The sequence below is a fragment of the Ooceraea biroi genome, chromosome 6, assembly GCF_003672135.1.
Source record: "Ooceraea biroi isolate clonal line C1 chromosome 6, Obir_v5.4, whole genome shotgun sequence".
Taxonomy (NCBI): domain Eukaryota; kingdom Metazoa; phylum Arthropoda; class Insecta; order Hymenoptera; family Formicidae; genus Ooceraea; species Ooceraea biroi.
This window is the reverse complement of record NC_039511.1, coordinates 5,318,320-5,339,882: the sequence shown is the minus strand read 5'-3', so window position 1 is coordinate 5,339,882 and position 21,563 is coordinate 5,318,320. Positions and strand designations below refer to the sequence as shown.

Here is a 21,563-nt window from a genome sequence, read left to right as displayed (position 1 = left end):
CTGCAGTGTACGACTGAAATGTACGAACAGCGTTGATGAACAGAAGGGATGAAAAAAATGAGGATAAGAAACTATTTACACGATATGAAATTTAGAAAAATGATACCTAGCCGAACACGTACTAGAGCCAATTTTTCAAAACATCTCTCGTTTTGCTATTAAAAAATTCTAAAATTCTTCAAGTTCTAAGGAAAAATATGCAAAAACAAGCAACACTTGTTTACATCTTTGGAAACAGAATGTGCAAATTTTCTATGCGTAAATATGCCTTTGAAGCTGCAGAATATTCGCGTATAAAAATGCTAACTCGTCAGAAGGAAGAAAGCAGGTGGTAAAGTTGAGTGTCCTATATTCTGTGTAACAATAGCACGGTTATGGCACGAGACTTAGTCCTTAAACAGAAGCGTTAAAACAGATCAATTTATAATATCATCAGGGAGGCAATCTCTTTTGTAGTGTACTATTTTTCGAGACGACTATCTCTGTACTCTATAATTTTTCTGCTCTCGATTAATCTGCGTTCGGTTTTTTCCGTTTTTTTTTTGGAACTTCTTTTGTCATTAATCTATGTCATCCATTCGTATATCGCACTTATAGTAAATACAAAAGACCTAAGAAAGCATTCTTAGGTTTCCTATGTGCTGCAAACTTAAGTTTGCAGTGTATTTGTGATTTCTCGATGTACCGTTACCAAATCCTGTATGTAGCCAGCTAATCTGGCATTTAATGTATCCAAATTTTGTTTTTGAACCTTATTTGCACTCAAGGCGAGTTCTAATTGTTCATGAACTACGTTTAACATTTCGCGGAGTTCTGTGTTCTCCTTCTGCAGAGCCTTGTAAAATGGAAAAGAAACATTTTATTAATCAAACGCGTAACGGAACGTCAACACAAATATATTATTATTAAGTGTGAAGAAGCTTCGTGTACGTACCACAAAATCCTTGCTTTTGGTGGCCATACTGAGAGCTTTGATCTCCTCATTTCGCGTTCTCAGCTCGCTCTCCAGCGCTTCGACTCTCAATCTTAAGGCTTCGCTATTTCCCTCCGCGATCTTTCCAGCTTCCAAATCGGCGTATCTAGATTTTATTTTGGCATTTTCATCTTTGTACAATTGCAGCTGCCTCTTCCACTCGTCAACGTTGGCCGTGGACTCTTGCAACGCGCTCGTTAATCTTGCATTGTTCGTCTTGAGAGTAGTTAATTCGACCTGCCAGAAAATATTTCATTATTTACCCACGTCATCCTAACGTCAACTTGGAGAAGAAAATAACGGAGAAACATTCGCCAAGTATCGTACCTCCCATTTCTTCGCGTTGGCAGAACTCTGTGCTAGAGCAAGTTTCAGCCTATCGTTCTCATACTTGAGCTGCACCTCGGCCGATTGTCCACTTTGTGAGCTCAGTTGCGCCGATTTCCCTTGGTGCTGCGGACTTTCTGTACTCTGCTGAGAAACACTCTGTGATCTTGAATGGACTGCGTTTTTCAATTCGTCGTCCACTTTATTCTGACAACTACCAGGTAAAGGACTGCTGCTTACCGAAGATACACTGTTCTGAGCGGAAATCAAATTGGCACTCGGGTTCGGGTTGTTCGATGCCGACACATTCGAGTTGATCAGCGAGGAATTTGGCGGATCTATGAGATCCTGCTCCGACGACGGCATACCCGATCGGGACGTGATTGGGCTGACATTCGCGCTGGTGGCCGGCGTGACCGACGAGCTGTTGGACTGTAACTTGGCGTTAGCCAGCTTCGTCGCTTCTCTCACCTCGTGAAACTTTTCGATAAACTGTAAACGAAGAATATTTCTTCTGAGAGCATGATATATGAAGATTTCTCCCTTGCAGGTCGTAATGGAGAAGCAAGCGCAACACAAACCTTCCCTAGCTCGGCCTCCGACGCAAAACCTAAACCGTACACGGTATTTGCCCTGGAGTCCGACCACTGACCAAATTTCTGTGATGTCTTCGTAAAATTCATATTCGGAGTAACTGTGCTATTTATGACCGCCTGAGGGAAAAGAGAGGACACGCATATTAGATACATAGACCGTAGATCACGCTGCTACGTGCTGTTAAATGTGACTCTCAAAATCACCTTTGCCCCTTCAACTGAGATTATTCTGTACAGACTTCTGGTGGAATCATAGAAGAACGAAACTGATATTGCTGCCGACGATGCTGGTACCCAAGACCGCTTGGTCTTGGGATCAATGTGAAATACATGCGCTTTGCATGTAAAGATTGGTTGTTCACTGTAAGCAATTTTAAATAATAATAGAAGAGTATGTGCGATCTTCTATATATGATACACAACATCTATTTTTATCTGACCCCGTTATAATGCAAGTGCATATTTAAACGTGCGCTACAGAATTGTTATATAGAATCAAGGGTAACATAAAGAAGGTAGAAGTAAATAAAATTTCTTAAAAATATCATGACACTCACTTGCGCGTGTATTATATGAACGATAAACATATATGATACAATAAATATGATACAAAATATAAGAATGTCGTGTAATATTTCGCCAATGTTACATTATTAGTCTGATTAACTGTTTTTCCACATAAACATAAAAAAGTATGCAAATAAAAACAAATTTGTCACAGTAAAATATAGTTTAACGCTATATATAAAAAAAATGTGTGTGATTTATTATTTAAATAAATAAAATACACGCGATTGAGACAAAAAGTGAACGTATACTTCATTTATATCATATAAATAATTTAAGGAAAGAAATATGTGTGCAAACAAATCTTAAAAATCCAAAAGCTGTCCCGTTTAAAAATTTCTGCATAAACCTAATAAATCGATCTCTTTTCGTCTAATTGTTGAAATGGCAAACCAACGAATTAAAAATAAACAAATTACAAACGAACGAACGTTGCTGCTGGCAAATGCCGATTGAACAAGTATTTGCGGTAAATTTTACTTTCGTTAACGTAATATCATTCACGTAGCATGCCATTGCTACCGCTGTCATTTTCTTATGAAAAACAAGGAGGAAAATTACTCTGGTCTACGGAACTCGCGTGCATGCGGCAAGTATTGGCATTGCCAATCAAGTCACGGAAAACGTGTGCGAGTGACAAATACGCGGAGGAATGCGGAGTTGCATCGCGTTGCACACAGGCATCGCCTGCTGCATCGAAAACGATCTCGTTCGCGTGGTACGAACCACGACGGGAGCCGGTGATAGGCGCATTAAGAACAATTTCTCGTGTACGCACACGAGTGCGAAGGAGAATTAGCCGTCACGTATGCACGCACGTTACACACCCTTAAAAGGCGGTGCGGTGCGGACTCGGAATTACACTTACCCCATTGTTTCCTTGCCCGATGTCATATAAGAGGCTGCTCAGTCGTACGGTCTCATAAATCGTGTCGTGCGCGTTCAACGTGAGCGCACGGCGGCTATTTTCAGATCGGTGCGGACGAAATTTTCCGAGAAACGGCCGAGAATCGTGCGAGCGAGCACCGAGATCCGCCAGTTGACAGCCGCCATCGGCCAAACTCCTCTATAGCGAACGGCGACGATCACGCGACGACATGAGTCGCGTAGTCGAGTCTCTACAGTCTGCCTGGATTTAATCGATTTTCCGCGAAAGGCTCTGCCATTCGCCGTTAACCTTGCCGCAACTCACCACGCCGACACGTCGAATTCACCAAATCCACTAAACGCGACTTCGCGAAAGTCGCGCACGCACATCACACGCCCGACGCGATCGTGGTATCCGGATCGCCTTAAAGGCGGGAACGCAACAATGCGACGATCCACGATTTGAATCGCGAGGAGAGATGAGATAAAGGTTAGGTTCCATCTGGCGATCACTCGTGCCACTCGTGTGAGTAGAGACGACAGGTGGAATAGGTTAGGTTATGAGCGTCGTGGATGTCTCATTAAAACATCGACACTTGTAATGTTTCAAATATTTTGGAGTAAATGCTATTTACATATTCATATTAAAAGAAACGGAATCATTGTTTGCAAATGCTGATACTTTACATAACCTTTGGTTTATTAATCGTGATAATTTTGCTCTGCAAGCTCTATAATATCATATACATCAATATTACATATGTTTAATATGAAAAGTTCAGTTTAACTAAATGTAAGTTATTAGTGAAAAAATATTGAAGTCATCCGAGAATGTACAACTCTTCTTACATATATTAATTAACTTAAAGTAATAATCGAGGCATATTATATAAATTTCTCACCATTATTAGCTCTGGACAAAATCTCACTGAAAATGCTTTTTCCTTTATCATTCTTATAGCATTTACAAAATCCGGGGAGTAATAATTTATTAAATTAAACATAAACGTAATTAGAATAACGTAATGAGAATAATAATAATAATATTGAAACAATATCGGACTCTTTGTAAGAAACTTGCCGTGGATACATCAAAAGCAGCTAACTTGTAAAACTCGATCATTGCTGTAAAAGTAATGCAATAAAGAATATTAAGAAAATTCTCATGTTTGCATGATGTAGTATAATTTATCTTGCAACAAGTCAACGGTGAAAAACCTGCATCGATGGAAATAAAGAGTTATGTAAAATCTATATTTTATATACGTATATACAAAAAGAGAAATAATTTCCTTTGTTTTAATTTTAAAGAGATTATTCACAAAAAAATTTTTAAACTTCTAAATTTTTGCGAAGTTTCTAATTCTGGAAATTATAATTATTTATCCACAAATTTCATATATATATATATATATATATATAATAGTAACTAACCATGTTCGATGTTAAGGAGTTCCTACAACAGAATGGGCAGCAACTTGCCATCAATCCATTTTCATGCTTTTCAGCACATCTTTGTCTATTGATTGAAAAAGGCTCAGAAGTTCTTCTGCAGTTTGAAAAGGTATATCATTTTCCGCGACGAGAGCAGCAAATTGCATTTCCGCAATGTTTTTACGTTCATCAAACAGCAAAAGATTCTCAATGTCTTGCGTCAGACCCTGGAGATTCGCGTCTTGCGTATCGTCATTCGACTCGCTCATTTCAATTCCTTTTCTCTTACACATTTTAAATGCTTTCGCGATCGTGCGTGCCGACGGACCTGCGATAATTTGGCAACAAACGTTCTTCCGCAAATCTTACAAGACAACATACTTGCGTCATCTGGAACTACACCTAACCAGAATTTAAAAGTACTCATATCTTTTATTAATCTTTTCAAACTGTTTTCATGGCACGCAGACTCAGTATGGCTGGAGACGCGTGACGCATTGCACGAAAAATCTTGATTACATATCGTGCAATGATACTGACTCTCGTCATTCGGTACTTGACGTAACCAATCTTTGAATCGATCATCGTTTAGCCAACTTTGTACGAAACCGCGTTTAGATTTAGATCCTTTGCAAACTTCTTCACATGATTCCATGTTGGAAGAAATCTAGAAGATAAAAAGAAAACGCAAAGAAAGAAATATAGAAATAAATAATTGAAAGCAGAGAGAGAGAGAGAGAGAAATGAATAAATAATATTAAAATAGAACGCGCTCAAATATTGATTTATTTACCTCGTTCATGCCAGGGAATAATTCGAGCACAATAACACGAGCGATCGTCAATCAAGGGCGGTAACAAGAAATCTGAAAGTCGCGACGCGTATCCCGAAAAACAAATATATCGCGCGTGCACGCACGCACGCGCACATCCATCCGTGTATCGTACTTCGATTCGTTATCAAATATTATTTAATTTTTTCAATTTTTCCACTTTATTCAATCGGGAGCGGACAAATAAATCGAGAACAAAGATGTGTTTTCGAACAATGGTGTATTTATATGATAATTATGTTAACAACGGGAAGAGATCAGAGAGAAATAATTTAAAGAAAATCAAAATACCTTTAACAAGAGTTGGAGCTTTATACGAGTCATGCGCGATTTCTCAGTTTTATACTAATTATCATAGACGGCTCGTCGATCTTCTCGAGACTTTGCCGAAACAGCTGGGCGTGTTGCCAGGCAAGTTCACCTTCTCCGCCGGACAACTTGACGATTACGTTTAATTTCACCGCTCCCCGTACCTCTTCCGTGCGGAAGCTGTTGCAGCTAGGAACAGGTATTACAATCGCCCTATCGTCATCAAAGACAGCCTCGACTTGCCACGATACGCTGGCTCCGTGAAACGCTTTTGATTTAGCTTCGAGACCGAATGCCTCCAGGCTCGATCTGGAATTCGCGATCTCGAAAGTCCACTTAACACGTCCGTGCTCCGCCCGTGGTGATCGCGCTAAATAAACCATTCTCCAATCGTTCTCCACTTTACGGAAGATCCCACCCTCCGTGGCGTTCATGCCTTCCAGCCACCCAGACTTCTGCTCCAAAGTGGTACCATTATGCACAACGTGGTATACGTCACTAACGATGTTATATCGCAATTCGAATGATTGCCCGTATTTGGAAAGCTCCCAAGTACAATTCTTCTCTGTGTTCACCTAAATAGAAAAAATGGATTTAAATAATTAAATAAATATATATATATATATTATAAATATAGAAACCCTCTTTAAATAACATAACTTTTTTAAAATATTGCACTAACTACTTTTGCATGAAAATATAGAACTTTATTTTTTTTAAATAATATAGGAACTCTAAAAATAGAAAAGTTTGTTAAATTTACCTATTGCATTGTTACTTATTACAATTCTATTGCTTAATGATTTTATTCTTGTCCCTTGTTTTATTATTTCATGAACTTATATTTTCGAAATTTTCGAACCTGAGAGATTTCACCTCGCGCCAATCTCCACGCGATCGAACCCGAGGTCCGTCCCTCGTAACTCTCGTCGGAATCCTGATCCCGCGAGTTTGGAATGTACAGCATACCGGCAAGCTCCAGCAGACTGCGCTTGACGACGTACTCTCTGCGCGCACTACTGTAACCGCTAGAATTCTGCCGTTGCTCGCTCAACGATCGAACGAATCGCATCAAGCTCTGCTCGGCGCAAGTCCTCCGTCTTTTCATGACAGCTTCTTGGTCCCGAGTGTAACGCCACGTGACATCTTGCACCTCGTCCCTCGAGTAAGCGATTATATACGTCAACTTCTTCTTCCATCCCTTTTCGTACATTAACGGTTTGTCTGTCGCGTTCTCGCAAGGATCTAGGTGAATCCACCTCTCGTTTGCTATGGACCATACCTAAGGAGAAGAAAAATCGAGAATACACATTATGAATAATACGTTTATACGTGCGCAAAATTTCAGCCAAATTTTATTAACATAATTTCTGAAGCGCTACCGAACGACGTACCTCCGTCCAGACGTGATCCGTCTCGTCGCACACGAATCGTGCGTCGTAGCCCAATGATCGACAGAGAAGCGTGAACACGTTAGCCCATTCCCCGCAGCGGCCGCGTCTCAGCGTCAGCAATGGCTCTGGATGCGAATAACGAGGAAATTCGACAACTATATTGCACTTTTCACATCTAAGATCGAATTAACATCATATAACGATATAGCACAAGCTGATCATTCAAGTGTGACGTATCATCTTACTCATTCGCAAGAAACATTACCTGTGCAACTCTATCCTCGAGCATCGAGGGTCCGCGGACGGCGTCACACTTTCGTACACGCATTCCATAGAGCACACCGAACACGCCGGACTGTTGACCCATTTGAAGAATTCGTGCTTGAACCAGCGCAGAAGCTCGATCAAAAGTAAATCTTTGGCAACGAGTTCTGTCTCGAACTGCGCGGCTTCTTCCGCGCCATTTAACTTCAAAGATCTGGCAAATGTAGGAGGATGGTAACTTGGAACGAAGATCAATTTTAGCGGAGGATGCAAAGAGCACGCGGGCTCAATTACCTTTGCAGCTCCCTCATCTTGGTCATTACTGCAATTTCTAATTGCGCCACGGGCACAACGCGCCTCGCCTTCTGCTGCAAGTTAGGATCCTCGTAATGCATGACGCTGTGAAAGTGTCCAGTGATTCTGTCGAAGAATGCCTTCTGCGCTCCTGAGGAGCTCCTTACGGTGTCCCTGATTGCGGGAGTGCTCCGTGACACGGCAGTGGATAACAGTCTCGACAAACCTTCGAGCCTCGAGAGAGATGCGTCATGCGGCAGGAATATGCGTTCTCCATCCTGTGACACGAATTCGTTGCCTAACTTTGGAACTTGACGCAGGAATTGCAAAGGATATCGTTGCATGCAAGTGTAAGGTGACAAGTGCAGTGTGCGTGGCCACTATTCGCATCTGCTATCTTTATTAATTTATTATTATTTTTATTAATCCTTATTAACCACTTTAATAATCGGGAAAACGATCGACAGTTTTGAAAGATCTCCCAAGCACTGACCTCAACGTAACCGACGTCGAACAGGCATTCCATCGCGCCGATAGCTGGCAGGAGCTTCTCCGTGACCACCTCGTTGTCGAGACGCAACTCGCGGGACTTGTCGTCGCTCGGCGACCCCAGCACGCTACGGCAGATACTTAACAACGCTCGTCGTGCTTCGTTACGGACGTCGGCCTCGTTCTCGTCCAGGGACCTCACGCAGCGTTCCAGGCTCTCCATGTTTAACGTGGATGTGCACACTCGGGCAGCGCTCAATCATCTATTTACAATCACCGTCGGATAGCCGCCAATCGGGCGTATCATCATTACTTGCAGACTCCTCGACAAAATTCAGAGAGAGAGATACGCTCGCTTTATCAACTGCCTCGTCATGTGAAACAAATGTGTGAACCGTCTACACTCTGTGCACCCGCGACGCGACACGGGTGTGACGCGTATGTATCTGACAGGTTTGAATAGGAAAAGGAGTATGTTGCAAAAATGCAAAAGGTATGTCTTTTTTTTTTAATTTCGAAGTGCCTCCAACCCTTCTTGGGTTATATAGCGCCAACGATATAACCCTTTCAATACTTGTTAAATAACCTTTCATCGACGAGTTAGAATTTGCTGCTTGATCCTCTCTACGGTACTTGTGCTCATCGCTCCACGTTGTGGACGACGTGACGTGACGGCGTGACCACGTGAGAGAGAGGGGAGGGATGACAGTATCCGCCCACTGTGGAGTGGTGTTGGGGCTGGTGTGGGATGGTCTGCCGCCGTGATCGTCGTGTGTGTTCACCGTGACGGAGCGTCGAATCTTATATGGTCACTGGTACAGCCCTAGCCGGTGCAGCTTGATGCGACTGCACGCAGTGCAGGATCTGGAATCGCAGTAATCGCACATAAAATCCAAGGGCCGGGCGCGCGCCGAGCGAAGCGCAGCTTTCACGAGGGAGCATCGCGATACGCCCGTCCCGTCGCGCCGAGAGTTAATAAGGTTGCCTTGCTAGTGTTGGTGCGAGAATATGGCTATATTTAGCGTATGACGGCTAGCCGTTTTGGAGCAGGAACGGTGCTGTCGCTCGGCGACATAATCACCTCACTCGCGCGCATCTGCCCCGTCTGTGTTTACGATCGGTTTATGATAACGGGACGGAAAAAATGGAAGATATATTCCAGTGGTGTCGCGAAGGCAACGCTATGCAGGTTCGCGTCTGGCTGGACGACACCGAGCATGACATGAATCAAGGGTAACTACTCCGAAACTCCTTTTTTGGGAAACGCTCGCAGTCGAACAATGTGGTCTCTCAGATTCTATAATTAGGCTAGCTGGATGATCGAATGATTCTGTTTCAAGGAATATTCCTTGCTAGGAGTGTCTGCGAAACTGTTAAGAGAAGAGAAATAAATTATAATTTTGTATGAATATATCTTTTTATTGGGGCAATCCTTTCATTATATTTATTATTCTCTTATTTTACTTTTATTGTACGTGTTGTATGTATAGCGACGACCATGGATTCAGCCCACTTCACTGGTGCTCCAAAGAGGGACACTTGAAATTGGCAGAGTTGCTTGTCAGTAGAGGAGCACGCATCAACGCTACCAACAGGGGAGACGACACGCCTTTGCATCTCGCTTCCGCACATGGACACAAGGAAATAGTACAGTTGGTAAAAAAACCCTTCGCAGCATTTATGATTTTCTGAAAATCATTTTATTCAAAGTGAATAGCGAATGGATTTGAATTTACAGTTACTTCGAAATCGCGCCGACGTAAACGTCACCAACGAACATGGAAACACTGCCCTGCATTACGCTTGTTTTTGGGGCGATCAAGCGGTCGCGGAGGAATTGGTCGCGGCTGGTGCACTCGTGTCTATTGCTAATAAGGATGGTGACACCCCGCTCGATAAAGCCAGGGGTGTCGTGGCCAAAAGATTGCACGGTGCGTAACAATTTGTATCATAAAGTAATACTTCCGTGTTTGCATGTGCGTGACATTTCTTGTTTCATCAGATCTGGCGGTGGAATATGGACAAGACTTGAAGAAGATTCAGTTCAAGGATCAGAGCTGGTTAGGCTTGAAGACCAGGAGCCGTAAGTGCTTCTTGAATCTCAAGAGAAATCGTAACGCACTCAACGTTCAACAAATGTAATCTCATCTCTCTCGCACCGTTCCTGTTTCAGGAGACGCGACTCTGTCGAGGCACAAAGGCATTAGCATGGCGGAGCTGTCTCTGCACACGCACCTCGCGAGCACACCGAGCGGTGAGACTTGGAGAGGACGATGGCAGAACAATGACATCGTCGCCAAGATCTTGAGCGTTCGCGAGTGCACCGCGCGTGTCTCCAGGGACTTCAACGAGGAGTTCCCGAAGTTAAGAATCTTCTCGCACCCGAACGTGCTGCCGGTGCTCGGCTGCGTGAATCAGCCGCCGCAATTGGCGACCGTGTCCCAGTTCATGGCGCGCGGTAGCTTGCACCGACTCCTGCACGGTGGAACGGGTGTCGTGGTGGATACAGCGCGTGCCCTTCGACTGGCCCTGGACGTTGCCAGGGCCATGGCATTTCTTCACGGATTAGACCGACAAAATAGGTGTCGATTTCATCTCAACAGTAAGCACATCATGGTGAGTGAGTTCTAGTAACTATGTAATATTTGACTGTACCTTTATTTTAACACGTACCCTGTGCTATAATTTAGATCGATGAGGATTTAACGGCTCGCGTAAACATGGCGGACTCAAAGTTCTCCTTTCAAGAAGTCGGGCGAATTTACGAACCGGCATGGATGTCACCCGAGGCCCTGAGTAAACGTCCAGTGGACATTAATTTGGAGGCTAGTGATATGTGGAGCTTCGCTGTTCTTCTGTGGGAATTGGCGACCAGGGAAGTGCCATTTGCAGATTTGTCACCGATGGAGTGTGGCATGAAGGTGAACTATGACCTACTCGTATTGTTAAAATTGCAACGTTAAAATTCTTTTTCCCTGTCCTCGAAGAGATCTCGAAGATTGTTCTTTGCAGCAATTTTTTGTTTTATTCACCTCGAGCGTAAAATTAAGAGCTGATGATCCATTTTAGATCGCGCTGGAGGATTTACGTGTAAGCATTCCACCGGGAATTTCTCCGCATCTCGCAAAACTCATCCGAATCTGCATGAATGAGGATCCAGGCAAGCGGCCGTCCTTCGATATGGTCGTACCGATTCTTGACAAGATGAAACGTTAAAAGGTGCCTGTTACTTTTCCGGTAATGCATTCAGAGGAGAAAAGTTGGGATGTAAATCAAGAATGATCGAAGAGTGCCTAACGAATCTCTATATTTATTGTAAACTGCCTTAAAGAATTGTTATTAACAACGATAGAATATTTTTATATCATTGTGTTCTACTAGCGGACGCATATACTGCCTTTTAATTAGGTTTCTAAATACTGCCTGAAGTAGGTTTCTAGAACCAATTGTTTAACTCTGTTCTTTATATATATATATATATATATATATATATATATATATATGATATAATATTTATAGAGAAGCAAAATGTCTATATTCGTAACACAATTAAATTTTTAAATGTGGAGTTCTCGAAAACCGTATGTATATTTGGCATTTGGTATATTTAATGAGATTGCTAAAGCTTTTAATATAAAAGTAATAGAATATATATATTTACAACATTATTTACAAATTAGAAGACATATTTTTTATAAAACTTTTAATGACACCTCTTCTATATCTACGTCAACAGACATATTGTGAATATTATCTGTATATTGAATTTAAAACGATTAATAAAATTAAATATATAGTTATTCATGTTTAGATGATGCTGTTTATATTTGTTAATAACTATAACTTATGAAAATTCTATATACTATACTCTATATTTATTTATGTATTATTTTATCACTGATTATCTAAATTCTTCGAAATGTTTTTATTTTATCATGAACATTGTACCATACATATACGCACGTGTGTATGTGTGTGCAGTGTGTGCATGCATTATGCATACAATCATCGAATTTCTGCGCACTGCTTCATAACCTAAAAATGGCTGCGATACACAAACTTATTCAGTTCACGCAAAGAGCAAAATTCATTAAGAAATGTTACGTGAACGAGATTGGAAATCTACGATCATTTTGCACGATGGTGCAGCAGCCGCAGAAGGCACAAAACTTAACGAGGATCGGTTTGATCGGTGCAGCTACCGGCATCGTCGTCGGCGGAGGTTATGCCTACTACAAGATCAGCGAAGCTCGTAAAAACGTCTCTTTGGAAGGAAAGCAGGCGGAAATGGTGCTGCTGAAGCACAAACCACCTCTGACTCCGTCCAGAAAAGTATTACAGTGATCACGAATGTTATCACAAATGTTAAATAATGCGTTAAGAAACCGCGTCTCTCTTTTGCTTCAGATTGTATATCCAGTGGACACAACTGGCTTGAAACTTACGTTATTTCAGTATCAAACATGCCCATTTTGCTGTAAGGTAAAGGAAAATATTTGCTAATATTATTTTAATGCATTTGTTGATGCTTGATTTATTCTATAAAGGTTCATCAGTCAGATTAAAATCCTAAATTATTAAATAAAGAAATTTGTATTAGAATAAATCTTGCGCTTTGTATAATAACGCCGAAATTCGTGCACATAAATTTAATTTGCATAAATTTCATGAATGCTTCATAGGTTAGAGTTTTCCTAGATTACTATGGGATATCCTACGACGTCGTGGAGGTAGATCCAGTGCTTCGTAAGGAGATTGGATGGTCTTCTTATAAAAAGGTTCCAATTCTCTTGACTCGAGTCGAAGAAGAGTATCGACCTTTGAACGACAGCACCATGATAATATCGCTTCTTGCGTCGTACTTGCGTGACTCGTCGTACAAGATTGAAGAATTGGCTGAATATTACCCAAGTGTAGGAATACACGATGACAAGGGCAAATTCAAATACGAAATCATAAATAAGTACTTTCTGATGAACAAACAATTTCCAAAAGACAGGACGATGGATAATCTAAAGTATGTATAGTTCAATATATATATATATATATATATATATATATATATATATATAATTTAATTTAAATGTTTGGTATTTTGCTATCTTTTCCCTTGGCCTTTAGTGAGGAACGTTACTGGCGAAAATGGGCGGACGAGACGTTCGTCCACATGCTTTCACCAAATGTATATAGAACACTCGACGAATCCTACAGAACCTTCAATTGGTTCTCGGAGGTGAGCAAATTTACTAAAAATATGACAATGTAAATTATATAAAATAGCACAAGCCAGAAATATTATTTGTGAATAATTTAAAAATATTATTTGTGAATAATTATTTTACTTAGGTTGGCAAATGGGACGAGTACTTCCCACTGTGGGAACGATTGTTGATAGTGAACGTGGGCGCAATGGCCATGTGGCTGATAGGAAAGAGGCTCAAGAAGAGGCACCGTCTAAAGGACGACGTCCGGCAGTCGCTGTACGACGAAGCGAATAACTGGCTGCGCGCTATTCGCGTACGCGGTACCACGTTCATGGGCGGCAGCAAGCCCGACCTGTCCGATCTTGCGATGTACGGCATTCTGAAGAGTATCGAAGGCTGCGACGCTTTCCAGGACTTGTTAAATCATACCAAGATTAGCGTTTGGTACGACGCTGTGAAGGAGCAAGTCGATGCACATTCTGGTAGCGCGAATTTCGGTAGATAATATATTAATAATAATAACAATTGCCGCGTACATAGAGTTATTTATTTACGTATTAACTGATATAATGACGTGATTAAATGATATATCAGTACATACATTCGTTTTAATTACTCTCGTAACTTATGCGTAACTTAGACCGCACAAGGTATTTGACGGAACATGAGTCTGAAACCTTTGTTCTGAGCCTCCAGCATCTCGTCGCCATTTGTAACGACGTACATTACGAACGGCTTTAAATCCGCTAAAAAAAATTTTCAATTAGTGAGATATCGAGCGTAATATACGTAACGCATGATCGCTTGCGATTGTCCCTACATGTTTTAGTTATGAATCCATTCCCGCAAAATCTGTCCGTATTGGCGGGAATGCCATTTTCACGCGGGTCAGGTACAATCACAAAATCAGTCGTGCAGGCAGCGCCCGATTCTGCCACCAAGTCGGTGCCTGTTCGAGTTTGATAATTATTGAATGAAAATGTCACGGCAAGTGCGACAAGGTACGAAATATATATCTCGGGCAGAACCTGTGAGATATAATTTCCTGCTCCGTGTAAGATAATGGAAAATTAAAAACTGGAATGTCAAGTTTTACCTATTATGTCTGGATCGAACGATCCGGTATCCCCGGAAACGGAAAAGGAGAATCTGTCCGCTTGCGACCATTCGATGCTACAGTATCCCAGCTCCATCCTAACGCAAACGCCGTAACGGTGATTCACCATCTGTCGCGTTCCAATTTGAGGCGCTGAAACGATCGGTTGCTTGAATTAATCAGTTTACCACGATGTTTGATTGATTGATTGATTGATCGATATACCTCGAGCGTTTTCCGTCGTACCGAAGTTGAAGCTCATTACGGTGCCAGAAACGGACTTGTAATATTGCAGACATCCATTGGGAGCTAAACCGAAGGCAAAAAACGAATTCGCAAGTTTTCTTCACGTAATAATAATAATATTCGCATACCTTTGCACACGGAGTCACATGCTATTTGTTGAATTCTTATGTTCCAGCGTCGATCGAACGCATAATCCGCGTTAGTATCGACGGATATTGTGATCGGCGTTGCACCATTGAAGTCGACGTACACTGAAAAAAAGAACGTGATCGATTCAATCTCCCTCGATTCGCGTTTTCTTCGTGTCATCAATCGACTTACCATGCTGATTCGTATTTTCTCCGCATATTCTGGGTACCGTGGACGAGCCGCCGGACACCAGAAACACGTCGAAGTCGCACCACCCGGTCGCATTCGGTTGGGCCCAAGTGGCTTCCAAAAAATCCAAACGCAGCTATGCAAACATAACGGTTGTATAAGAAGTCCGCAACTCGAAGCTGATGCAATACGATGCGCCCTACCTGACATATGTTGGAGTTACATCGTTGCACCGTGATCGAGCACCGTTCGCCTCCTCGATAAGTAATCGGGTATCTCGGATTCACGAAGTACGTGTTATTTATGTTAGTAGTGGAGCCGCAGGATTTCTGAACTGTAACACGCGAGTCTCGCTTGTATCATTGTTTATGAGGCGAAAAAAAAATATTTTTGCGCTACTCACAAACGCAGCAAGTGCCTAGTCCGTTAGCGCACGGGCCCGAGGGATTACCGCCGAAGTTGGTGCACTCCCGTCTCGTGAAGCACGTGCCGTTGAGTTGATCGGTGCTCGACAGGCACTCGGAATTGGCGAAACGCACGACGCTGAATAGCGGGAAAACTGGGCCGAGATACTACCATTGTTTAAGATATCTCAGACTGATATTAATTATTTGTTAAATGACTTACACTTTCCCTGTCGATCGGAATGGAAATCGAGCGATTTGATCTCCAGGGTTGCATTATCTCTCGGGGATTGATTCGAGTTAGCGGTCCGGGCGCTTGTAACAGGCGCAAAAGTGAAGCAACCGGCTAACAGTAAACCGATCATGTCTGGAGGTGTAACTGACTTGAGGAATTACACCTGGCAATACTCGGCAGAGTTACCGATAACGGAACGTGTATTTGCTCAAACGATTGTAGCAAATTAGCGAGTATCCGGAATGCCAAGTGTGCTGCTTGCTTAACCGTACGACGTGAGGTGGTTCTATCTTATTTATTTGAACAGCCTAGTGACGCAAGTGAAGGCAGTAGTACAGTTACAATTTTTCATATAAAAAAGAAACAGTTCGTATATATTGTCATGATGCTGCTGTACAAAGTACAATAGTCCTAAACGGATGAAACACGATAAAATGTTTCTAACAATTCAATATATATAATTTCAAACAATTATAGGCCTACCGCGTGGTCTACGATAAACTTCTAACAGCACATTGTAATACGTGTGTCAACCCGCGCTCACATTCGGCGTCCGACAAAACGGACAGTGTCCGTGTCGTAGTAATGCTAACTCATAATCGTCCGAGTGAAACAACTGAAACATCGAGTCACGTATTAGAACCGAGTTCCATTTTATTTTAATTGCTTGCAACTTACCTTTAAGCAGCACTTGCACAAGCTGACGTGGAGGTCGGGTAAAAGATTTCTGAAGTATCTGGTCTTGAAGGGCTTAGGACACTTCATAATTATTACAGTGGACGGGTCCATGCTCCTCAGCACTCCCTTCCCCACAGTTATCGTACTACTAGATTTTTCCTGCAAAACAACATATTATTTGCTTGTAAAGAAAACCCTTCTTGATTATGTAACCTTCTTCAATTACAGTTACGCCAGTTACCTCGTATCTCATTAAACGGACGGTGAAGAGATCAGTCTCGTTGGAAGTTACGGTGAATTGATCGTTAACTGCATCATCATCGGCGGCGGAAGGTAACGGCTCTTCTATCAATTTCTCCGCCTCCTCGTCCGTGATATCATCCTCCAACTCAAATTCCACCAATGGCAGGATTTCTATAAAAAGGTACGCTAATTTAACAACCACTATAATAATAATAGTAAATACAATCTGCAAATGATTCATGAAGAACATAGCCAAAGAATTTCTCCAAGTCTCATAGACCGCAGTCTGTGATGGGTATTTACCGAACATGACGAAGGAGTGTTGAAACTTCAGTCCGCACTGCGTGCAATTGCTACTGGAATTATTGCTCGTCGGCAACAGAGGGTTGAACGTGGAGCATTTGTAGCACAGGGGCAATAATTCCTCCGGGTCGCGATACGGATAGGACCTGGCGGCCAGAGTCGATGTCTCCACTTGCGCCAAAAGATTCGCAGGGATCTTCATCGTTCGTAACTGCTCCAGCAGTTGCATCACCAATTTATTGGCTCCCAATATCCGCGCCTGTTTCACTAAACTGTACATCACTGTCAGCTTCGAGATCCCTTCCAGGCGCATATTTTGCATCTTCATGAGCAAGTATCTCGAGATGTTGAACAACGCTTCCGGCATCAGAGACGTGAAAGGTTCCTCCTGCAATATTAACGCCTCGTGAAGGAAAAGTAACTGGAAAGACAGCATGCATAATGCGTTGCAATCGTACCAGATATTTGTGCACTTCGTGATACGCGTAATAGACGTCCGCTTTATCGGAATAACTAAGAAACATTGCTTTGATCTCCTCCGTGCTCTTTGGTAAGTCTAGACTCAGCTGTGACAACAGCCAGTAGAAGTAAGAAGCGTCGCGGTATCTCTTCTCCGTCACAGCGTTCTTCGCCAGCATTGTCAGCACGACTATGGACTCTTCCGGTTGTCCCGCCATCTGGAATGCTGAATAACGAGTGTCAACATTAGCATCTCGATGCTTGATGTGTCGTCACGGCGTGACGTTGATCGATACCTTCTTGAGCCTCGGAAAAGCGTCCGGTCTCCGCCAGCCAACGCGCGTACGGCCCGTATACTCGTGACTTCAGCTTCGGGTTCCTTTCCGCGAGCTCAAAAGCCTCGGGCCACGCTTGCGCGTCGACGAGAACGTCGGCGACGTCAGGATCATCCCCAAGTCTGCTAAAGATCTCCGCCGCGCCGTGTGAAGCGCCCAGTTGTTTGAGTTTCTTCGCGATCATTGACAAGTTGTCCCTGTCCGCCTTGTCTAGCTGTCTGCCCACTTTGATCAACATGTCGATCCAACCGTATTCAGCGATAATACTGATGGCACGATCGATATCGCCCGCGGAGAGGAACATCTCGGCTGCGGCGCGTGGCTCGCCCAGGCTCTTCGCCCATTCCGCTCGCCGTCGCAGCAACACTGTGCGATCCTAAAAATTCAACAACAAGTTAATCGCATTTCATTATTTTTTTATTATTTATATTATTTTTTTATTTTCATTATTTTTTTATTATTACTGTTATTTATTAAGCATTTTAAAATATCAACTAGAACTGACCTGAGTGTTGCCGGAAGCTATAAATTCTTGAGCGATGTCGAACATCCGCAGATCGGAATACATATCTAGGGCGAACTGCTGCAGCCCGGCCTTCTGATAAAGCTTCGCAGCGTCGCGAAGTCTACCCATGGCGGCTGCAGCGGTGGCCATGCAGGCTTCACGTCCCCACTCGCCTGATTTTAGCTTCTCCTCCACCTCGGACACGATCTCGATGTAGCGTAGCTTCTTCACTCGCGCGAACGCCGAGTACGCGATGTTCAATTCGAGATTGTCCAGACACGCCGTTCCCAGCGCAAGCCAGTCCGATTCGGCCACGCCTAAACACGCCACGTCGTAAGCGTGATTGTACAGTCCAATATCTAGGTACTGATACATGAACAACGACAGCGGCACCTGTAAATATTGAAGCGTCATACTGATATACAATTTTTATTATCTTTATTTTATTATTTTATTATACCTTACCTCTGACGTGATGATGGATGAACCGTTCAAGCAGTACAACTTCGAGCCGTTGTGGCCGACGACGAAGCCGGAGAACTTTTGCCTGTACTCGGAAAAATTTGCGACCTTTATCGCGAGGTAATTATTGCCCGCGAAGCACATAATGTCCTCGAAGGCGATATTGAACGCCACGCTATTGACATCCTGGAACTCCTGCAGCTTCTCACCGCTGCACAAGTCAAACACGGAGAGAATACCGGCTTCGCTCACCACTGCCATTTTCTCTTTCAGCGAACTGATGTCCAGGCACCTCACGGCATTCTCGATTCTCGTAACGGGCGCGGGAAACGGATTGTCCAGGTATATCTTTACCACGTGACCGCTCTTCAAACCTAATGCCAGATTTATAATTATAATCTGCTCTAGTGTAACAAGGACGATACGTCGTTGAAAACTTACCAGTTATCAGGCACTCCTGACCAGCGGGACCACCCGCTACTTTGATGTAAGTGATGAGTCCATCGAGGATCCACTCTCTCTCTACTGTTCCCGCAAACGAGAGGCTCTGCAGACGCCTTTCCAGGCACAGAACCAAGTGGTCCGACGTAACGACCAACAAGTTGCAGTTCAACGTCTGATTGAGCTTGTCTCGTATTCTGTAATGCATCCCGTCACCGATGCCAGACGGCTCGTAAATAATTACGCGTTCAGGCAATTGCACAGCCAGTCTGTTTCGATATACCGCGATTCGACATACCTAAACAAAAAAATATATTGCACTTTATTTAACAAGTTTCTTTTATCAAGTCGAAGCCAACGCGTTTATTTTATTTCGCGCTTCGACTGCTAATTATCACACTCACCAGATCTTTACATTTGATTCGCACTTTTTGATTGGTGATCAGGTGCTGTATTATTACGTCCGTCATGTTTTCTCTGTACGCGTATCTATCTCCGTATAAGCCGTGCACGACGTCCCAGGACAGCTGTAAGTATGTTATCGTTCCATCTTGGGAACCAAGTGCCTGTCAACGATGAAAATAGTGAAATTATCAAAGAAGTGGCCAAGAGCGGCACGTTGCAACTTACGACGTGCGAGGCAGTTGGGTGAACAGCGCAGCTCCACAACCATGACGAGAAGGTACCACCCACGCTAACCAGCTGTATACCATCGTGCGTCATTAGCAGGCATTGTTTGTTGCTGCCGCACACGAGGAGATACTGGCCTTCCGGAAAGTGGACAATTTTCAACGGTATAAAGGGCAACGATCTCTCCCTCCTGACGGACTCTCCTCCAATAGTGTAAAATGAAATAACTCCGTTCCAGTCGGCGATACACAGCACGTCGGTAGCTTCATCTCTAAAAGGGTACCAATGTAATCACATAAATTCTTTATCGCACAAAGTCACATATTCTTATTTATTTATGTGTTTGTATTTTTGTTTCACAGCTGATAGTTGTCAAATCTTAAACGAGCAGCACGCACCGTAAGGGATTCCACGATAGGCTCCAGATCGGTACTCCAACTTGTCGTTCGATGCGCGTTTTCTCTTCACCATTCTGAGAAAATACATGTAAATCTATTAAATTGGCTCAGAATACATAGAAAAATAATGTTTAAGTATTCTGACGGAAATATATATACCTTGTTTCTTATTGATACGTATCCACTTGCAAGACCAAGAGCCAAGTACTGACCATCTTTCGTCCATGCGCAGCAATTGACTCTGCCACCGGACTTGTGCTTCTGCACGGCTTTCTGCTCTGCGGACCAAAACGCGATGTCTGAGAGCGAACAGCTGAGCAGCTGATGTGAAACGGGATTAAATTGCATCGACTGTACGGCCTCATTGTGTCTGCACAAAGTAAAATATGCCTGATTAAGGATGCAGAAGATCTTTCCTGCAGTTTAGATACGTGTAACTTACGAATATTTTAAAATTCCTTCTAATTTGGAGGTCCAGATGATAACGGTTTTATCAGCACTCCCTGATGCAAATTTTTTACCATCTTTTGCATAACACACACAGTACACTGTATCCTTATGTCCTGCACAATTTAGTACGAAAAAATATAATTATATTACTGAAACTAAAAATATACTTTATTCCAATTGTTTAAATCTTTAATAGATAATTTTACCTTTTAATGGTTGAATCAAAGCACCATCATTAGCTTCATACACAAGGACTTGGTGACCAGATGCAACCACCAATTGTGTTCCATCCGGATTAAAACAAAGATCATATATACTGAAATAATATTATTTTCTAGAATTATAGTAAATATATTTATATTAAATTGTAGTATAAATATTACAATATATTACTGATTAACAGTGAAAATGACATAACAAACAAAGATGTCAGTTTCAAAAGTACAATATAAAAGATTGGCATTTCAGTGGAAATAGATTTATTAAGAAATTCCTGATTTTTAATATAAAACCAGAGATGTATTTATGAAATACACGCATATTTGTAAAGAATTATTTATGATTGTGACGAAAGATTTATTCGAGCTTTACCATTGGTCCGACTTTTCTTGTACTTTGTCGACCCATGCTGGATGCGCTCTCATTGTGTTACATTCAGCAAAGATTGTTTGATATTATTGCATTAACGTGTAACAATTATACTTTACGACATTCGAGAATTTGTTTGGCATTCAAGCGGTTACCACGGAAACAACAAGATGGAGCGCGTTTTTAAATTAGTTTTCAGAATGTCCGCTAGGAGAGATCAGA

General features: G+C 42.4%; 6 protein-coding genes and 2 long non-coding RNA genes across 12 annotated transcripts; 4 read left to right on the top strand and 4 right to left on the bottom strand.

Annotated features, from left to right (window-relative positions):
• Nucleotides 1-534: 534 nt before the first annotated feature.
• On the bottom strand, nt 535-3,753 carry LOC105284324 (homer protein homolog 2). 3 transcript variants are annotated; one of them, XM_011347721.3, is made up of 7 exons: nt 3,332-3,752; nt 2,101-2,257; nt 1,882-2,013; nt 1,541-1,792; nt 1,301-1,447; nt 935-1,210; nt 535-835 (listed from the first exon to the last, which is right to left on the bottom strand). In XM_011347721.3, exons 1-7 carry the CDS (start codon nt 3,355-3,357, stop codon nt 650-652), a joined length of 1,176 nt encoding a protein of 391 aa, XP_011346023.1. In that variant the 5' UTR covers nt 3,358-3,752; the 3' UTR covers nt 535-649. The 3 variants fall into 3 exon arrangements, with proteins under 3 accessions (XP_011346023.1, XP_011346024.1, XP_011346022.1); XM_011347722.3 differs by having other exon boundaries at nt 1,301-1,444; nt 3,332-3,749; XM_011347720.3 differs by having other exon boundaries at nt 1,301-1,792; nt 3,332-3,753.
• A 256-nt stretch (nt 3,754-4,009) lies between these two features.
• On the bottom strand, nt 4,010-8,785 carry LOC105284325 (peptide-N(4)-(N-acetyl-beta-glucosaminyl)asparagine amidase). Of its 2 annotated transcripts, XR_003406667.1 has the most exons (8): nt 8,351-8,785; nt 7,858-8,135; nt 7,565-7,777; nt 7,300-7,474; nt 6,768-7,187; nt 5,888-6,480; nt 4,765-5,431; nt 4,010-4,455 (listed from the first exon to the last, which is right to left on the bottom strand). XR_003406667.1 is itself a non-coding variant. In XM_026970386.1 (6 exons), the coding sequence occupies exons 1-6, from the start codon at nt 8,567-8,569 to the stop codon at nt 5,917-5,919; spliced, it is 1,869 nt and encodes a 622-aa protein (XP_026826187.1). In that variant the 5' UTR covers nt 8,570-8,781; the 3' UTR covers nt 5,800-5,916. The 2 variants fall into 2 exon arrangements, 1 of the variants encoding a protein (XP_026826187.1); XM_026970386.1 differs by lacking the exons at nt 4,010-4,455; nt 4,765-5,431 and having other exon boundaries at nt 5,800-6,480; nt 8,351-8,781.
• A 192-nt stretch (nt 8,786-8,977) lies between these two features.
• Nucleotides 8,978-12,156, top strand: LOC105284326 (integrin-linked protein kinase homolog pat-4). Its single transcript, XM_011347725.3, has 7 exons — nt 8,978-9,579; nt 9,837-10,002; nt 10,085-10,277; nt 10,349-10,429; nt 10,520-10,962; nt 11,037-11,267; nt 11,416-12,156. Exons 1-7 carry the CDS (start codon nt 9,491-9,493, stop codon nt 11,560-11,562), a joined length of 1,350 nt encoding a protein of 449 aa, XP_011346027.2. The 5' UTR covers nt 8,978-9,490; the 3' UTR covers nt 11,563-12,156.
• Nucleotides 12,157-12,343: 187 nt separating this feature from the next.
• On the top strand, nt 12,344-14,146 carry LOC105284318 (prostaglandin E synthase 2). The gene is made up of 5 exons (XM_026970370.1): nt 12,344-12,678; nt 12,754-12,828; nt 13,029-13,363; nt 13,468-13,579; nt 13,693-14,146. The coding sequence occupies exons 1-5, from the start codon at nt 12,388-12,390 to the stop codon at nt 14,053-14,055; spliced, it is 1,176 nt and encodes a 391-aa protein (XP_026826171.1). The 5' UTR covers nt 12,344-12,387; the 3' UTR covers nt 14,056-14,146.
• LOC105284319 lies at nt 14,079-16,003 on the bottom strand. Of its 2 annotated transcripts, XM_011347712.3 has the most exons (9): nt 15,838-16,003; nt 15,614-15,769; nt 15,414-15,544; nt 15,214-15,346; nt 15,021-15,143; nt 14,872-14,955; nt 14,647-14,799; nt 14,371-14,499; nt 14,079-14,296 (listed from the first exon to the last, which is right to left on the bottom strand). In XM_011347712.3, exons 1-9 carry the CDS (start codon nt 15,977-15,979, stop codon nt 14,187-14,189), a joined length of 1,161 nt encoding a protein of 386 aa, XP_011346014.1. In that variant the 5' UTR covers nt 15,980-16,003; the 3' UTR covers nt 14,079-14,186. The 2 variants fall into 2 exon arrangements, with proteins under 2 accessions (XP_011346014.1, XP_011346015.1); XM_011347713.3 differs by lacking the exon at nt 14,371-14,499.
• On the top strand, nt 14,907-15,153 carry LOC109611301. The gene is made up of 2 exons (XR_002193654.2): nt 14,907-14,996; nt 15,068-15,153. It is a non-coding gene; the product is annotated as an uncharacterized LOC109611301 (long non-coding RNA).
• Nucleotides 16,004-16,202: 199 nt separating the features above from the next.
• LOC105284321 (intraflagellar transport protein 122 homolog) lies at nt 16,203-21,502 on the bottom strand. Its single transcript, XM_026970367.1, has 16 exons — nt 21,345-21,502; nt 20,960-21,069; nt 20,746-20,866; nt 20,463-20,673; nt 20,304-20,377; nt 19,906-20,176; nt 19,680-19,841; nt 19,276-19,573; nt 18,838-19,208; nt 18,373-18,765; nt 17,829-18,243; nt 17,532-17,758; nt 17,074-17,461; nt 16,769-16,941; nt 16,528-16,686; nt 16,203-16,465 (listed from the first exon to the last, which is right to left on the bottom strand). The coding sequence occupies exons 1-16, from the start codon at nt 21,395-21,397 to the stop codon at nt 16,379-16,381; spliced, it is 3,513 nt and encodes a 1,170-aa protein (XP_026826168.1). The 5' UTR covers nt 21,398-21,502; the 3' UTR covers nt 16,203-16,378.
• Nucleotides 20,070-20,459, top strand: LOC105284320. Its single transcript, XR_894856.2, has 2 exons — nt 20,070-20,192; nt 20,268-20,459. It is a non-coding gene; the product is annotated as an uncharacterized LOC105284320 (long non-coding RNA).
• Nucleotides 21,503-21,563: the final 61 nt, after the last annotated feature.

Coding starts and splice junctions, on each gene's coding strand:
- LOC105284319 (XM_011347712.3), bottom strand. CDS start 15,979: ATGATCGGTTTACTGTTAGCCGGTTGCTTCACTTTTGCGCCTGTTACA. Junction 15,347..15,413: donor GTAACTCCAACATATGTCAG/GTAGGGCGCATC, acceptor ATGTTTGCATAG/CTGCGTTTGGATTTTTTGGA. Junction 14,500..14,646: donor GTTCGATCCAGACATAATAG/GTAAAACTTGAC, acceptor AAACTCGAACAG/GCACCGACTTGGTGGCAGAA.
- LOC105284326 (XM_011347725.3), top strand. CDS start 9,491: ATGGAAGATATATTCCAGTGGTGTCGCGAAGGCAACGCTATGCAGGTT. Junction 10,003..10,084: donor ACAAGGAAATAGTACAGTTG/GTAAAAAAACCC, acceptor TTGAATTTACAG/TTACTTCGAAATCGCGCCGA. Junction 10,278..10,348: donor CGTGGCCAAAAGATTGCACG/GTGCGTAACAAT, acceptor TTGTTTCATCAG/ATCTGGCGGTGGAATATGGA.
- LOC105284324 (XM_011347720.3), bottom strand. CDS start 3,357: ATGACATCGGGCAAGGAAACAATGGG. Junction 1,211..1,300: donor CCAACGCGAAGAAATGGGAG/GTACGATACTTG, acceptor ATTTTCTGGCAG/GTCGAATTAACTACTCTCAA. Junction 836..934: donor CCAAAAGCAAGGATTTTGTG/GTACGTACACGA, acceptor CCATTTTACAAG/GCTCTGCAGAAGGAGAACAC.
- LOC105284325 (XM_026970386.1), bottom strand. CDS start 8,569: ATGGAGAGCCTGGAACGCTGCGTGAGGTCCCTGGACGAGAACGAGGCC. Junction 7,188..7,299: donor CGGATCACGTCTGGACGGAG/GTACGTCGTTCG, acceptor TCTTCTCCTTAG/GTATGGTCCATAGCAAACGA. Junction 6,481..6,767: donor CGCGAGGTGAAATCTCTCAG/GTTCGAAAATTT, acceptor TTTTCTATTTAG/GTGAACACAGAGAAGAATTG.
- LOC105284321 (XM_026970367.1), bottom strand. CDS start 21,397: ATGAGAGCGCATCCAGCATGGGTCGACAAAGTACAAGAAAAGTCGGAC. Junction 21,070..21,344: donor CAAGAAAAGTCGGACCAATG/GTAAAGCTCGAA, acceptor ATATTATTTCAG/TATATATGATCTTTGTTTTA. Junction 19,209..19,275: donor TCAGGAGTGCCTGATAACTG/GTAAGTTTTCAA, acceptor ATCTGGCATTAG/GTTTGAAGAGCGGTCACGTG.
- LOC105284318 (XM_026970370.1), top strand. CDS start 12,388: ATGGCTGCGATACACAAACTTATTCAGTTCACGCAAAGAGCAAAATTC. Junction 13,364..13,467: donor AGGACGATGGATAATCTAAA/GTATGTATAGTT, acceptor CTTGGCCTTTAG/TGAGGAACGTTACTGGCGAA. Junction 13,580..13,692: donor CCTTCAATTGGTTCTCGGAG/GTGAGCAAATTT, acceptor TATTTTACTTAG/GTTGGCAAATGGGACGAGTA.